General features: G+C 41.7%; 1 protein-coding gene across 7 annotated transcripts in view; it reads left to right on the top strand.

Moving 5' to 3' along the window:
* The window catches only part of ELMO1 (engulfment and cell motility 1), a 536,725-nt gene that overhangs the window by 120,476 nt on the left and 400,212 nt on the right, over nucleotides 1–16,037 (top strand). For all 7 annotated transcript variants that reach the window (XR_006298577.1, XM_043589269.1, XM_043589266.1 and 4 more), the window contains exons 3-4: nucleotides 5,815–5,855; nucleotides 6,889–6,961. Coding sequence is in view for 6 of the 7 variants with exons in the window: in XM_043589269.1 (XP_043445204.1) it covers nucleotides 5,815–5,855; nucleotides 6,889–6,961 (114 nt within the window). In the remaining variant the exon portion in view is untranslated. The remainder of the gene's footprint in view (nucleotides 1–5,814; nucleotides 5,856–6,888; nucleotides 6,962–16,037) is intronic.

Genomic DNA, 16,037 nt, shown 5'->3' with positions numbered 1-16,037 from the left:
GTGGCAGAACTCTGGGGCTCTTTCCAGGGGAAGGAGCCTCAAGGCAGGCTGGGCGCTGCCTGCCCCTAAACAAACAAGCAGAGATTCCCAAGGATGTTTCTTCTTGGGATTCTCTGATGCCTTAAAAGAACCATGTGGTTTGTGTGAGAGCATAGTTTTTTTTTAAGAGATAAAAGGGAGCCAAGAGGAAGATCTGGTTTAGTAAGGAAGAAGATGAAGTGTTAAGCTTTCATGAAGGGGTGGCAGGACATCCACATGGATCTGCCCGAGGGGCTATTGGTATTGCTGGACCAGACCTTAGAAGAGGGTCAGAGTGGGAGGCATGGATTCGGGAATTTATGATACTGGCATTTCATTAAAGACAAGGGAGAGATAATAAAAAGGAAAGCAAAGACCAACACCCACTTTAACGAATAGAGAGAAGAGAGTGTTGCCAGAGACACAAGATTAAAAATGAATTGCTAGAGAATTTGGCCATTCGCAAAAATGTAGCTGATCTTATGAAAAGTAGATACACAAATCTTTTGTATAGGAAATTTGCTCTCCTGACTCGCTGTCTTTGATAAATTCCATTAGATAAGGGAATTCTTTTGGAGAATAAGAGTTAAAGTCAAAAGGGAGGAATAAATCTTAAAAAAACAAAACAAAACAAAAAAAACAAAAAAAGCTACTCCTTGAATATAACTGTTGGCACATGGTACTTTGCCAATCAGATTCATATGGAAATGCATACTTTGACAAATAAAAATATTTCTGCCAGCATTAAAATTTCCCCAGAAAAATATAAAATGAAGAAATACTTTTCTATGCTGCAAGATGACCTCAGTGTTGCTAAGGGGAATGAGGAAAAGAGTGTGGTGGTCTGGGGCCACCCCTAACCACCTGCAAGGTGCAATCTGGTAACTGTCTAACCCTCCTGGTTATCCTTAAAAACATTCCTTCTCTTCCCATCTCAGCTCACTGCTGAGGCCAAGAAGATAGTTTTGACCTTCAAAACAAAAAGCTTGAGGAATTTGGTTACTTTTTAAAAAACTTTAAGTAGGCTCCACAACCTGTAAGTTTGAACTCATGACGCTGAGGTTAAGACTTCCACGCTCTATTGACCGAGCCAACCAGGCGCCACAGTTACAATTTTTTTTTTAAGTTACGAAAACATACTTAGGTAGTTAAAATAATTTTGCCTCAGTATTCTAAATCCTGATAGATTCAAATAGAGTATAGAATTTTATTTTTAGCTCCTTTAGGCTTTATGGAATCAGGAAGAAGAACCAGTTTTTGCCTTTTAGACCTAATTTTCTTTTTCTCCTGAGCCTTTTCTCTCAATGAAGTGAAAGACAAATTGTTCCTCAGGTCTACAGAAAGCAATCAAAGTGTCACCATACTCCCAAGACTTAGAAGACTGGGGAGATAGGCAGAAGCATCCTATGCCGCTTGAGCAAATGTTAACCAAAACATAGGCAGAGCTGGGGCCTTTGGCTTGGAATGTAAGTGGCACAAGGAAACTCACGTCAGACTAAGGGCTTTGTATAGGAAATGAGAAAAGCGGTGGCACCAGACTAGTGTTTTCTGTCTGGGTATCTTGTTCAGTCCCAGTTTATGATAGTGCTGCTCACCTGTGTGACCTTGCTAACGGATGGTGATGGTCATTTGACGGGTATCTGTTTTACTGTTTTATCACCTGTTGAATTACACTCGTCATCAGCTAGCTCGCTCAATGCTTTTCCAAGCCATGAATCACATAACTCCTTCGAGAGGCATCTGTGCAGGGAGTAGTGACAGCATTCACGTGTCTAACAACTTCTAGCCAACAGCTGCTTAGAGCCACCCAGTGTAGTTTACATGGTAGGAAGGGGGGGAGGTGTGCTAGTTAATCCAGGCTATTCTTCAAATAGTTTCCTTTATTCAAGGCTTTTTGTTTGTTTGTTTGTTTTTTTGACAGAAAGTGAATGTGTGGGTTTTCCATTCAACAGAAATGCATTGAGTCTCCTTTTGGATTCTACTAGCACCTATATACTATGGTAACTAGTACTGAGGGCTGGAGAAGATTAACCCACATGAATTAAGAGGGCTTGTTCTCAAGGGACAAGAAGATAAGACAGAGATACAAAGTTTTGGGGAGTGACTTATTTAATGTGCTAAGTACAGAGAGGGAGTGACTTCTGTCTGTGTGGTTGGGGAGATCAGAGACATCTGCTTAAAGGTGGATATTCTGCTTTGAAATGGATATTACTGGTAGTAAGAGTTCATTGTTAGAACTGGAACAGAAAGGAGAGGGACATTCAACAAATGGTATAAAGTGCAAGTATGGAAGTGGGATTCTTTTCTTTTCTTTCCTTTTTTTTTTTTTTTTTGGTGAATCATGGACTAATCCAGAAGCATGAATAACATGTACAGCATTAGTAGAAAGTTTGACTGCATGAGCACAGATTGTGGAAGGCCTTGGATGACAAGCTAAGGGATTTATACCATATTGGTGATGGTCACTGGGGATCTACAGAGGATATTGGGGCAAAAAAGAGTGACCTGAGCAAAGTTTAGGGAAAGTCAGATTTTACCCAATTATGGCTGATGTAGGGATTGGAGAGAAAGAAGCTGGGGATGTGGAGACTTATTTGCAAGGATCTGGTGACAGTGTCCTGAGAGCTCTACAGAGGTAGTAGTAAGGTCTGGAATGGATAAAGGGGAGACAGTTTGTGGAGGCAACAATGATGAGACTCAGTGGAAATGCATATATCACAAAACAGAGTAAAGAAAAGGGGAAGGCAAGGATGAATTCTCTACAAATGTATGTGAAAAACTGCCCCATGTAGGCAATGTAGGAACTAATGGCAGATAGGAATCAGAGTTTGATGTGCCAGTGGAGCATCTGACTGAGGATTTGTGGTGAGTCATCAGTAATGAAGGGGTTGCACTCCGGAGTGGTTGGGACTAGGGACAAAGAATGAGAGGCAATGGCATTGGGGGGAATATTTGATAGCAGGAGTTGGGATGGGGAGTGTCTGTATGTTAGGAGAGTAGTTAGGAGGTGAGAAGTCATGACGTGCCTTTAACTCCTTGAGCTGCAGAGTGAAGAAACGAAGGCTGTAGGTGCTTCTGAGCAGAAGCGGTGCAACCAGAGGGAGCCGTCGTGGTGGGGGTGTGGGACCTTTGAGGTCCTGCTGTTGTTGGGGCAGGTTGATGGGTGAGAGTGATGGTTTTTGTTTGTGTATTTGATAAGATTCCTGAAGGAGAGTTAAATGTTGTATCTAGCAAGCTGTCAGAGATGTGCAAGAGAGTATTTGGAGCCAGAACTTTACACTCTGGGCAGTTGAAGTGAATGAGGAACTGACCGATTAAGCAAAAGCGGAAGAGACCAGAACAGAAATGTGGCGTTAGGACGTTAGAGGCAAAAGAGAAACAATTGAAGGATCTCTTGGCTTTTACTGATGGTGTATTGGTTAACACTGTAGGAGACTGAAGGAAATACCATGAAAGCTCTGGAAAGAGGGTTTCCAAAAGAAGGCAGTAGTAATAGTGTCAAATAAGGTAGATGAATTAAGGGAGAGGAGGACTGTGAAAGTTCACTGGCACTACCTTTGGGTGGTGGGAGCTAATATTTCACTGGAACAGCAAGAAGAATAGAGGAGACAGGTGTGGGGCGTGGGCCATAGCATTTATTCTGAGGGGTTAAGGCTGCCTTATGGGTGTGTTATGTTCAGTTAACTGTGATTCCTTTTCATCAGTGGTTTAGAGCCTTTGTATAATCTTTGTTAAATCTCTAAGTTCTTCCAGGGTTTTTACTCCTTTCATCTATCCAGCCTGAGAATATTCTAGATATAATAGTACCCCATAGACTTCTATCTGTTCAAATTTGGTTCTGAATCTATGAGTCAGACCTGAAGGAAAATCTAAGAAATTCCTTTATGACACCTCAACTAGGAAATCTAATTCTGGGAGCTATTGTGTTAGATGCCTTCTCCTACCTCAGTAGCAATGCTTTCTTGGTCTGATCTGTTGTTTCAATGTAATTCAAGGCTAACATCCAGTCTTGTTATTTAGATTTCAGTTTTGAGGGTGTAAAAAGTAAGATTAGGAGGCTAGGAGTGATAAGTCTTCATAAAATACAGATAGCCTGGAGAAGGCTCTGGCAGTTGGAAGTGCAAAATCCTCATCTAATGGGCATAGTTTTACTCCTAAAATTCCTTTGTCCTTTGGATGTGAGAACATCATTGCCCCTCCACTCAAAGCTAAAGCCATAAACAGTGGATAAGTTCTTGTGAAGCCATTGGCTTGTTTAACATGTAACTTCTTTGGAGAACCCAATCTCCATTTCTCATCTTATTAGAAAGGAGACCAACTCAGGATGTCGGGATAACCCCGCAGCTTTCCACTCCTCAATGATTTCTAGGTTCCCCTCCTTCCCACTGGATTTTTAGTTTAGTCAGACATTCTTTTGAACACATGGTGGTGGACTCAGTCATAGAGACTAGATCTCTGGTGGGCAGGAGTTCACTGGAGGAACACTGTGGACTGAGCTGGAGTCAACTTTTAGCTAGGGCTGGAGGCCCTTAGAAGGGACTGTGAACAGTGGTCAGAATTCACTAATTTGTCAGAGCAGACATGGTAACATCATGTCTCAGGGCTATTTTGTGACATGAGAGAGTAATAAGCCAAAATCCTAACCCTTAACCCTTTTTTGATTTTTCTGCTCTTTGTATTAATTCTCATTTATTTCTTATAGCAGCCCTGAGGAATGGGTAGGTCCTATGCCCATTCCACAGATAAATTAGTTGAGGTTCAGCAAATTAAGGGAATTATATAGGTAATACTGCAGACCAGTTAAGGAGCTAGGATTTGAATTGGTTCTGCTTGATTCAGTATTCATTTCCCCATAACACATTGCCCTTCAGAGGGACAGAAGCAGAACATGTTTATATGTAGACAGCTTTTTATATGTTTGTATCTGAAAAATCCAAGACCATGTGTTGTATTTCTTTGATTTTTCTGCCCCCTTTATTTCTTGCCTGTGATTTGTTCTTTCAGTTGACATGCTACTGCCCACCCCAGACAGAGATAGATGGGGGGTCTGTTTTCGTCCAAAGTAGAGAGGTTTCAACATCACTGGGTGAGCTGTGTGTGTCTCTCTCTTTGCTGCATTCCTTCTCTCTGGGGGCAGGCGGAGCGGAACACAGCTGTGGCTGTTAGGCCTGGAGCACAGCTGTAGTCAGCCGGCCAGTTGACACCATGGCACATGGTGTCATGGTCTCATTACTCAAGTGTGTCCAGCTCAAGCTGCTGCATGATTGGCATTTGTCAGGGCCACGGTTAGGAGAAGAATTCTATGCACTTTGTAGGAACAATTTCGCAATGCCTCCTATTCCATTTGCCACACGTTCTCATAAAAATGTCCTGAATCCAAGCTTGTTTGCGTAACACCACACTGCTGGTTGCCTGCTTCGTGTACTGATCCTGAGGAATTCTGGTTATCATTTGACCTTGGGGCTCTCATTGCCTGTGAGGTCGTTGAACAGAGCTCTGTGTTCATCTTGATTTTAACACAGCTACGTTAAATATGATGCATGTTTTGTTCAACTAATAATGTTAAGAATAGAAAAAGGGACCACAAGGATAGTAAATCATTAATATATCGGGCGGTGATGGCTGGTAGATTACACCTTGAGAAAAACACCAGACTTATTGACAACAACCAAGAATAGCAAATGGAAGTTCTCCTTACTTAGATATCTTTTTATTAGGCTCCTTTTCTTCTTCTTTTTTTAATTTAAAATGATGAAATGAAACTAACAGCATTTCCTTTTTTTTGCTATTTTGCAGAAAAAACCACTGTCTGCAATAATAAAGGAAGTCTGTGATGGGTAAGTGTTACTTAGGATACGTGTGAGTTGCTTCAGTCCACAAACTGGAATCTAATAAAATATTCCTGAGCAAGTATTATTGCTCTATTATTATTATTTTTAGTTATAACATTATTTATAAGTCACTACTTGACCTCCGCAAAGACATCAAGAATCACTCTGTACGATTTACATGCCCTCTTACACCAAAAATTTTCTGTTGTTCCTCAAAGAGCAGAAAGTGTGAAATGGCTGGTGTGTGCACATTGGGGCCGGTTTTATTTATTTTGAAAAGTTGTGGTTCATTCATCCTACTCAGCAGGGAGCAGTCTGAAGTTCCTGAGGTTAAATACACACCTCATCTGGTATAAATTGAGAGGACCATTCAGGCTCCCATAGAAGACGAAAGAATTTAAAGGACAAGTCAGTGTGTGGTTTTGCTGCCCCATGGAACTTGACAGTGTTACAGCTTTCCTACCTCTCTTTGGCTGGCCTTAACAATCCAAAGGGAAAGCATGTATAGAATTGCATGAGGTTTTTCTGCTCCAAAGCAGAATTATGAAGACAGTGTTACTTGGAGTTTATTTAAGACCTGGGATACTTGATTGGAATGTTTCCATATGCAGCAAGCATAGTGATTAGGGATTGCAGAACAGAGACCATTGGAATATAACAATTATCAAAAATTTAAATTGCATTCATTTCTTCTGTGTTCCTCTTTCTGCTCCATTCCTTCAAAATGGGGGAGGAATATAACATTGTATTTAAACACCCCTGCCTCAAAGCCATGAAAATGAAATGCTTCAAGGTGAGCCACATTCCATCCACTAGGTGTGCAATAGGACCACGATGATCCACAGAGGAAATGATTGGTCAGGGCGATGCAAGGTGGGCTAATGTCATTCCAGTGTTAGGAAGCTCACTGGGGGGTGTGTTGGGTACTGGCCAAATTCCAAATGTAGAGTGCTTCATCCTTCTAATTCTGTCACACTGTAAAAGTGACAATGACCCAGTTTTTTTGTTTTTCTGATCAGTTTATGCTTATATTTTTAAGGTGGTCCCTTGCCAACCATGAGTACTTTGCACTGCAGCACGCCGATAGTTCCAACTTCTATATCACAGAAAAGGTAGGTCAACCACATTATTTAATCTGGGGCACTTCTATTTAAAAAAATTAAAATATGACTGATATTTCCTGTGTTCAGGACTAGACCAGACCTGCTGATCTAAATTTTAAACGTCTATCATCTGTAAAAATAGAGTGTGCAGAGCAAAGACTGCTACTTTAGTATGAACAAGGCAATAGTTAGCGTCTTCAGGAGTGAAGACCAGATATGTTTCTGCATCACGTTTTAGCAACTACATTTGCCTTCTAACTGTGCATATACTAGTCATTCTTATTCCTTGGTTACAGCATTTATTTGATGTTTAATGACTCCTTTCTCAGACTGCTTTTTTTTAAAGAACAATCTCTTAAGTCCTGTTTAAAGTAGTGGAAACGATGATAAGAAACCTTTTCAAAGGCGGCATTGTATAGACACTGAGTATTCTGTGGCTCAGGGAACCTTGCATTCTTCGTGGGGGATTTTTTTTTTTTTTTTTTTTTTTACTCTTTAAGAAGCTCGGAGGAGAAGGAGGGAGTGGTGAGGACTAACGTGGTTGTGGCAGCAAGTAAAAGCAATGTCTCTGAGAGATCCCTGACAGGAGAAGGGAAAACTAATATTTATTCAACACCTACTGTGTGCCAAGGAACTGGGCTAGGCACATTTACATCCGTTTGTGCGTTTCTTCCTCAAGACTAACCTGTGTTGGAAACAGTATTGGCTTTGGTTCACAGATAAGAAACTGAACCATGAAAGTCCAATGGCTTGGCCAATATCTCACGAGTAGTAAATGATACAATCAAAAAACAAGTTTAGGTTTTTGTGCTTCAATCATTTTGCCTTTTGGGAATTTCTAGAAGAGCTTAGTGTTTAGTTAGTTTAGTTTTATGAAGAATTCACTGAAATACATAGAGTCAATATTGTCCTCATGGAACTTTATAACCTTGTGGACTTGGTGGGGAGGAAAGGCTCAAGTCCCCTGAACAGTTTTCATGACAACAAGGTAGTCAGTTCTGGGACAGAAGTGAATACAAAGTGCTCTTAGAGGAGGGGGTTATTGGGTGACCTCAGGCTCCAGACTTTGTTCCTCCCAATCAGCAGTCCCTGGAGCGACCATCAGTTTACCTGTGAATCAAGTGGTTGTGCAAGGTGGAGGCTGTAACGAGGGTCCTGCAGTTACCGTGAGGGCTTGCTGTCCCCAGAGGAGTGTGTGTGTATGGGGGTTGGGGGCAGATGGCAATTCAGTCCAGCCCAGTAGGAGTATAGCTACAGACTTGGGAATGCTTCTCAGAAACTGCTTTGTTCTTCCCAGATGGACACTGGAATTTTCATAACTGATCATGTTTTTCTCTTCCTACTAATTGACAGAAAGCTGAGAGTCAACAAGTGGACTAGATTTCCTGGCCTGTGTTATATTTAATTTTACTTGTTCCTTTGATGTGTTCTACAAACACTTAGTTTCCTGTCTTTATTTTCCCTTAGCTTCATTTTCTTACTATTTTTCATTGATTCTTTACTGATTTATATAATATGCATGCTCTTCTTCGTGAGGTAAAGAGGGTATAAATAAGTAAGTTAAATGTTAGCAGTTAAACATACTGCTGTGGATATCTTTAAGCAGAATACAGTCTCATTTCAACTCAGTTCACCTTTTAAAGATAACTAAAATATTACAACTTTTAGGGTATTATCAGAAAAGATTGGATGGTTTCCTACTATTTGGAGCATAATATGAAAAAGTGTAAAAAGTATTGAGTGATATAATTATAGGGCGATAGAAGTTATAATGGATTTTTCAAATATCACCAATTAGTGGGCAGTGCTATCAGTTTTGTTGGTTGCAACAGCATAAAAAATGAGAGTAGAATAGATCACAGCACTTCACCTGTGTTGTTTGTAATTCCTTGTGTCATACACACACATATACAAGACATGTGTATTGTGCTGGTTTTTTTTTTACCTTGGGTTGTGGTAAACCACAGCCCAAAGTCACGGAATCACAATATCCCTGCATTTGGTTAATCTGTATTGGCTTGTGTCCCCTGGTGGCTGTCCTGTAACCTGTCATCATTGGCAGGAGACCTCAGTGTACTGTAGATGACTAGGATGAGATTCTCAGACTGTAGAACATTCTCATTGCAAGGAGAACCTTTTAGAAATGGACATTTTCAGATCCCACCCCTAGAGACTCAGATTGAGCTGGCCTTGGATATGGCCTAGGATTTTGCAGTTTAAGAGCCTCCATGGAATTCTAATGGAAACCCTAGGACCACCTGGGGGGATATAGCTCTGGGGCTGTTTTTTGGTACCAGTACTGTGTGTACCACAGAAGTTATGCACTAAGTTTGACTTAGAAGTGTGTGTGCAGCCAATTCTTGGAATAATTTAAAAATTCATAAAATATTTATGCTTTTGTTCTAATGAAAATTAATGTATACACAGAAAAATCAAACTACTCAGAACAGTGGGAAAATTATTAAAGTAAAAAAAATTAATGTTTTATTTATTTTGGAGAGAGAGAGAGAGAGAGAGAGAGAGAGAGAGAGAGAGAGAAAGAGAGGGAGAGGCAGGCAGGCAAAGTACAAGTGGGCAGGGGACCAGAGAGAGGGAGACACAGATCCCAAGCAGGCTCCAGGCTCTGAGCTGTCAGCACAGAGCCCAACGCTGGGCTTGAACTCGTGAACCGTGAGATCATGACCTGAGCTAAAGTTGGACGCTTAACCAACTGAGCCACCCAGGCACCCTGGGAAAATTGTTATTTTATCAGGCATCTTAGTTGTTTTTCAGAAAATCTTGTGTTGCCTAAGAACATTGTTAATGTTGAGTTTGAAAGGGACCGCCACCTATGTTTGTCATCCAGTCTGTCTGTCTTCAGGGGGCAGTAGCAGAGATTATTCTTTTATTAAGAGTTTAGGGAACGAGAAGACTCATCCTCCCAATTATCGCTCTTTGTTTGTAAATAGAATGTCATCACTCTTCCTCCTGCAGCTGTTAGTGGGCACAGCTGTGTGTGCATGTGATACAGAACTCACATGTCATGCACAGGGCAGGAGAGACCTTGGATCCTGGGTCACAGGGGCAAACCTGGGCTACCTTCAGTCTGCTGTTAGGTTAGTGCAAATACTCCTATACATAGAGCCCATTTTCCATTTTAGCCTCATTTTGGTTACTTACAGCCCAGTGAGTTGTTAGGTAATATTTGCATTACCATGGTAACTGGTGACTAATTTTTGAAACTTGTACATGTTCTTCTTAGTTACTGATTTTCCCTTGCATATGAGGTGGTCTCCCCCCCTCTGCCAGAGATAAAATATCACCTGTAATTTGAAAGAAGAAAAATTCTCCAGGCTCGACAAGCTAATGCATTTTGTGACTGATGGACGGATGCTTGTAATTCTCTTCTAATATCCTCAGGAAGGCACCTCCCCTACTTTTCTCATGTTATCCAAGTGCATTTTTCCAAAATAGTCTCATTTGCTTATTGGGCCATTAACTTTGGTTTTTCAGTGGGAGAGAATATTATGTTGTTGAGCAGTGTTCAGCAAAAGCATAGCATAGAAATCCTTACAGAAAGTTAAGGTTTAGCTGCTCACAAGCTCAAATTCTGCCCTAGAAATTTTTATATGTCAGGATGATGTCCGAATGAAAAAGAGAGAGAGAGAGAGAGAGAGAGAGAGAGAGAGAGAGAAAGAGAGAGACAGAGGCAGGAAAAAATAAAAAATAAAAAGTGAATTGTGTATTTCACAATAAAAAGTGAATTTATTGGGGTGTAATTGACAAAATTGTAAGATCTTTAAAGTACATGGTGATTTGACCTATGTATACACTGTGTAAGGATTCTCCCCATCTAATTAATTAACACATCTATCACCTCATGTGCTTATTTATTTATTTGGTGGGAACATTTAAGTTCTGTTAGCAAATTCAAGTTATATAACACAGCATTATCGACTGTAGTCATCATATTTTGAATTAGATCTTTAGACCTTGTTCGTCTTATAGCTGAAAGTTTGTGTTGTTTTACCAGTCTCTCCCTATGTTCCCTGTCTCCTATCCAGCCCCGGAAACCACTTTTCCACTCTCTGTTTCTATGAGCTGGACTTAAGTGATACCATGGAGTATCAGTCTTTCTCTGCATGATTTATCTTACTTAGCATAATGCCCTCAAGATCCATCCATGTCCTTGCTAATGGCAAGATTTCCTCCTTTCTCATGGCTGAATAATATTCCACTGTGTATATGCCACATATTCTTTTATCCATTCATCCACTGGCAAACACTAAGGTTGTTTCTACACCATAGCTGTTGTGAATAATGTGGCAATGAACATGGAAGTGCAGATATCCCTTTGATAGCCTATTTTCATTTCCTTTGGATAAATATTCAAAAGTGGGGCTGTTAGTTAATATGATAGTTTTATTTCTGAAGAGTTGAGGAACCTCCATGCAGGTTTCCTTATTGGCTGTACCAATTTACATTCCCACCAACAGTGTATGAAGGTTCCGTTTTCTCCACATCCTGGCCAACACTTGTTTATTTATTTGATGATAGCCATTCTAACTGGTGTGAAGTGATATCTCATTGTGGTTTTGATTTGCATTTCCCTGATAATGAATGATGTTGAGTACCTTTTCATGTACTTATTGGCCATCTGTGTGTCTTTGGGAAAATGTTCATTCAGTTTCTCTGCCCATTTTTAAGTGGGATTGTTTGTTTGTTTATTTGTTTTTGCCATTGAGTTGTGTGAGTTCTTTATATATTTTGAGTATTAACCCCTTAACAGATGCAGGATTTGCAATTATTTTCTCCCTTTCCATGGGTGGCCTTTTCATTTTGTTGACAGTTTCCTTTACTATGAAGAAGATTTTTAGTTAGACATATCCTACTTGTTCATTTTTGTGAATTGTGTGTTTAAGTATTCTGGTGGAATTTGTCTTCCAAAAATTTTTTATATGGAGAGACTGCTAATAAGCATTCTAGCTCATTATCCTCATTTCAGTCTGATGATGTGTGTATTATTGTCTCCATTTTACAATGAGGAAGGTGAGACCGAGAGAGAGGTTAAACAACAGGTTGTATAGGTCATGCAGATGGGCAGTGGTTAAGCTGAGTCTTGGACCTGGGTGGGTCTTTCTTCAAAGCTTTCTAGGCCATCTCCTGGAAACATTCTGTCCCCACTGCCCAGGCCCCAATATGTTTATGATTCTTTTCTGTGGACCCCAGACCACTGATCCTGATGGTAATTGCCTCATGAAAATACATACAGGAAGTTACAGCCAGCTTCTTGTGAGCATTTGTTACCAGCTTCAGTCTGTGGCTTCCTTATTCCCTAAAAGGATAACTTGGAGGAAGTTGTAACAAGTAGTGTTCCACTCCCTAGAAATTAGCAAAGTACAGCTGACCCTTGAACAACAGGGGTTTGACCTACCCTGGTTCAGTTATACATAGATTTTTTTCAATAAATATAGTACAGTACTGTAAATGTATTTTCTTTATGATTTTCTTAATACCATTTTCTTTTCCCTAGCTTACTTCCTTGTAAGAACACAGTATATAATACATATAACATACACAATATGTGTTTCTCAGCTGTTTATGTTGTTGGTAAGGCTTCCAGTCAACAGTGAGCCATTGATAGTACAGTTTTGAGGGAGTCAAAAGTTATATGTGGATTTTTGACTGAGTTGGACGTCAGTGCCTCTGACTCCTATGCTGTTCACAGGTCAACTGTACATTTTTATTTGGATTGTATGGATTATATAATTGTGCAAGGTAGTATTATTGTACTAATACCGTTCTTTTTAGGAAAGTTGCTTTGTCATCCTTAAACCTAAGCATTAAGAGAGAACAGGGCATAGTGAAGGATGCCTTTGGTAGACTGTATGTTCCACTGTTAACCCCCTACTAAGACCTGTTTCAGAATGTCTGAAGTATAGTGATATACCTTGGTAGGATCTTATTTAGATTAATTCTTATTTTGTAGGAAGAGAGATGGCCAAGCCTCATCTGGGCTCTCTTAGCCAAGCTGGCTGCAGCAACCTTTGGGAAGGAAATGGGGTCATTTGTGGGGCATCCCTTTTTATGCCATTCTCACTTCCCAGATGCTCTTGGTTCTCAAAGGCCTTGAGCCTCCCAGAACCTGGGTAGATAAGGATTGTGTCCCTGGGACTTGTATATTCTACCCGGTCAGGAGATCACTCAGTTAACCATGTGGAATTCACTTCAACTGTCATGCTTTGAGTACTGGGCTCCATAAAGGGCCTAGTGAGAAGAATATGTTCCATTCTCTGCATTCATGATCTCACTGTCTAGTGGGGGGACATAGTCTTGAAATGGGCACAGGTTTTAAGGAAGGAGAGGAAAGAACCGAATAATTACAGGAGGGAGGAGGTCACCAAATGGGTCTTTGAGCAGGCTAACTATGTCTGATCTGAATTTGGGAAATATATTCATTTAAAGACCACACTCTTTTTGTGAGTTTTAGCATCCTGGCAGGCCAGTTCGGGAGTGCTCTGGTGGGGGGAACAACTACCATGAACATTTATTGGATGCTCGCTCTGTGGCAAGCTGTCTGCTAAGCGTTTTGCATGGACTGTTTATCTTATTAAATCTTCATGGAAAGCCTGTGAATCGGGTTTTATTGTTACATGTTCCATTTTACAGAGGGTACCACTGAGGGTCAGGGGTGTAAGGAAGTAGGCTGGGATTGGACCCAGGAAGTCTGACTCGAGAGCCAGTGTCCCACACTCTTGGGCTGTGCTGTGAGGCAGGCATTTCCGGCACGCCTCATCATGCCGTACCAGAAATGGGAGACATACCAGTTCTGGTGCTGGAGATGAAAATAGATTCTTTCATCATCTTCTTTTGCCTTCCTAGTTTCCTCTGCTGAAAGTCCTCATTCCACCAGCTCTTGACCTCCTGAAAGCCCTTGACTCGACACACATCCTTGACCCAATAACCCAATTTGATCAGCATTGTTGGGCCAAGTAGTTTGCTTTAAAACTTGTGATGTGAAGAGGTACACACATCACCAGTAGAGCCTCTTTTCCATTTGGAGCAAAGCTAGTGAGTCCAGGGGAACTGGCTTCACCTCTGTATGGGAGGGTCAGCTTTGTGCAGAGATGGTGGATGACACCTCTGAACTGGGTCGGCTAACACAGGGGTACGTGTCTCCGTTGGTCGCTACAGAAAATGAGAGCAGGAGCGTCCTGTGGCTGGCTCAAGATCGCTGTAATCAAAACAGTTCAAATTTGTGCATATGCCTTGGGTAATTTTTATTTCAAGCGTGCCCTTTTTTGTATGGTGGATGTAGGCTGTCTAATAAGGAGAGAGCAGGGGCATTTTTGTTAATCACATCTTTCTCTGTTTTGGGTTGGTGTCCTGAAGCACAAGACATCTCACGTCAACCTGGCTCATCTTCTAAAAGTGGCTAAAATCTTGTGGGGTTGGAGGTATTTCTGAGAAAAGATTGGGGAACTTTCTTCTATTTTAGGTATAATGTGAAAGTGCAAAACTTTTTGGATGATAAGATTCTAGGACAATAGAATTAATAGTAGGGGTTTTCAAGCTGTAGATCATCCCTCATTAGTGGGAGTTACATCATTCTAGTCAATTGAAAGAGCTTTAAGAATGGACTGTAATAGAGAACAAAAATAACAGTCTGTTGCATGTGTTGTTTTGCTTCTCATACATTCATAAAATACATGTGTAGTCTTAGTTTTGCCTTGGTTTGGGGGCAGAAGTGTTGGAGAGTCACTGAAGATCATTACAAGGGAGGGTTCGCTAGGGAGAATAAATACAAGGCTGTATGTGAAATAGTTTAAGGAAGCCTCGCGATTGGAGTGTGTTCTTCCCTGAAGAAAGTGTCACGCATCCACAGACCACCACCAACACCGCCACCAAACAATATGCAAAGCAAACTGAGGCATGTCTTTTCCTGGGGAGCTGTCCTGCCCCTGGTTCCTGGGCAGGAACCAGACGGCAGCTCTATGGCCTGGTGCCCTGTGTCCTTTGCCTATTGTCACAGAGCCAATGGCACCACGAGCTGACACATTATCCTAGCTGGGCCCCCCCATACTCTCTTCTGGGAATCTGAAATTCAGGGGTGAGTTGGGTGGTGGTGTTTGCCGGAACGGGCAGTCATATGGAATCACATCTGATGGCAGATAAGTCATCCCACAAGCCAAATAGTTGGTAGAGCAAGCTGTAAGCGCACAGAGTAAAACCAGCCTGCAGGAAGGATTGAGGTTAGTGGGAATGAAGGCCCCCCGAGGGAGTCGGCAGTGGTGGAGAGGGAGAAGCTCCCATCCTGATTTCCCTCTCTGCTTTCTGTGTCCTGTCTTTGCACCCCTGAGAGAGGACCTGCCGGGGCTTTTCAGTCCCACCCCTTTACTTAAACCACTTTATGTGGGTCTTGGTTACTCTTGATCAAAGAACTTTCACGGGCATAGGCATTTTAATTTGATCAAACCAGAGCCCAGGAATGTTGTAAATTTCCTGACCCAGCCGCATTCCCTTTTCTGCCGCCTACGGTAGAAGATTCTGGATTTGTTCAACAGAAGCCACTGTCACCACCTCTGCAAGCTGCCCTCTGCCAGGTGTGACCGGCACGGGCCCCCACCTGCAGACCTGAGCCAGTGCCCCAGGACCGGCTCTCAGCAGGCAGGAATGCAAAGAAAAATGTTCCTGCTTTTCACCTTGCCCTGTCCGCTCAACTCTCCTGGGGTTCCTGACTCTAAACATTTCTTCTGTGCTGCCCCTTTGCTCTCTCCTGTGCCTTTCTCACAACCTGCTGCCTGCTGTGGCCTTGTTAAAGACTCTACGTTCACATGTGCCTTGCTGCTGAGTTCTCCCTTTTTTTAACTTGTGATTGAACCTGACTTTTATTATGGACGCTCCTTGCCCTGATGGCTGCTGGAATGCCTGTCACCAGCTTTTGGAAAGCACTGGACTCTCCTAGATAGGCTACTTGTACTGGATCTGCCAGCTTATAACCCAGGGCTGTCAAGCAGAAACAGCCATGCCAGGAGGAAAAAAAACAAAACAAAGCTATGCATGCATATGTTCGATAAAAGAAACTTGTATGGACTTCCCGGATGTG

The sequence above is a fragment of the Prionailurus bengalensis genome, chromosome A2 (genome assembly GCF_016509475.1).
Source record: "Prionailurus bengalensis isolate Pbe53 chromosome A2, Fcat_Pben_1.1_paternal_pri, whole genome shotgun sequence".
Taxonomy (NCBI): Eukaryota; Metazoa; Chordata; class Mammalia; order Carnivora; family Felidae; genus Prionailurus; species Prionailurus bengalensis.
Note: the sequence above shows the minus strand (reverse complement) of the source record. Positions and strands in the feature narration are given on the sequence as shown.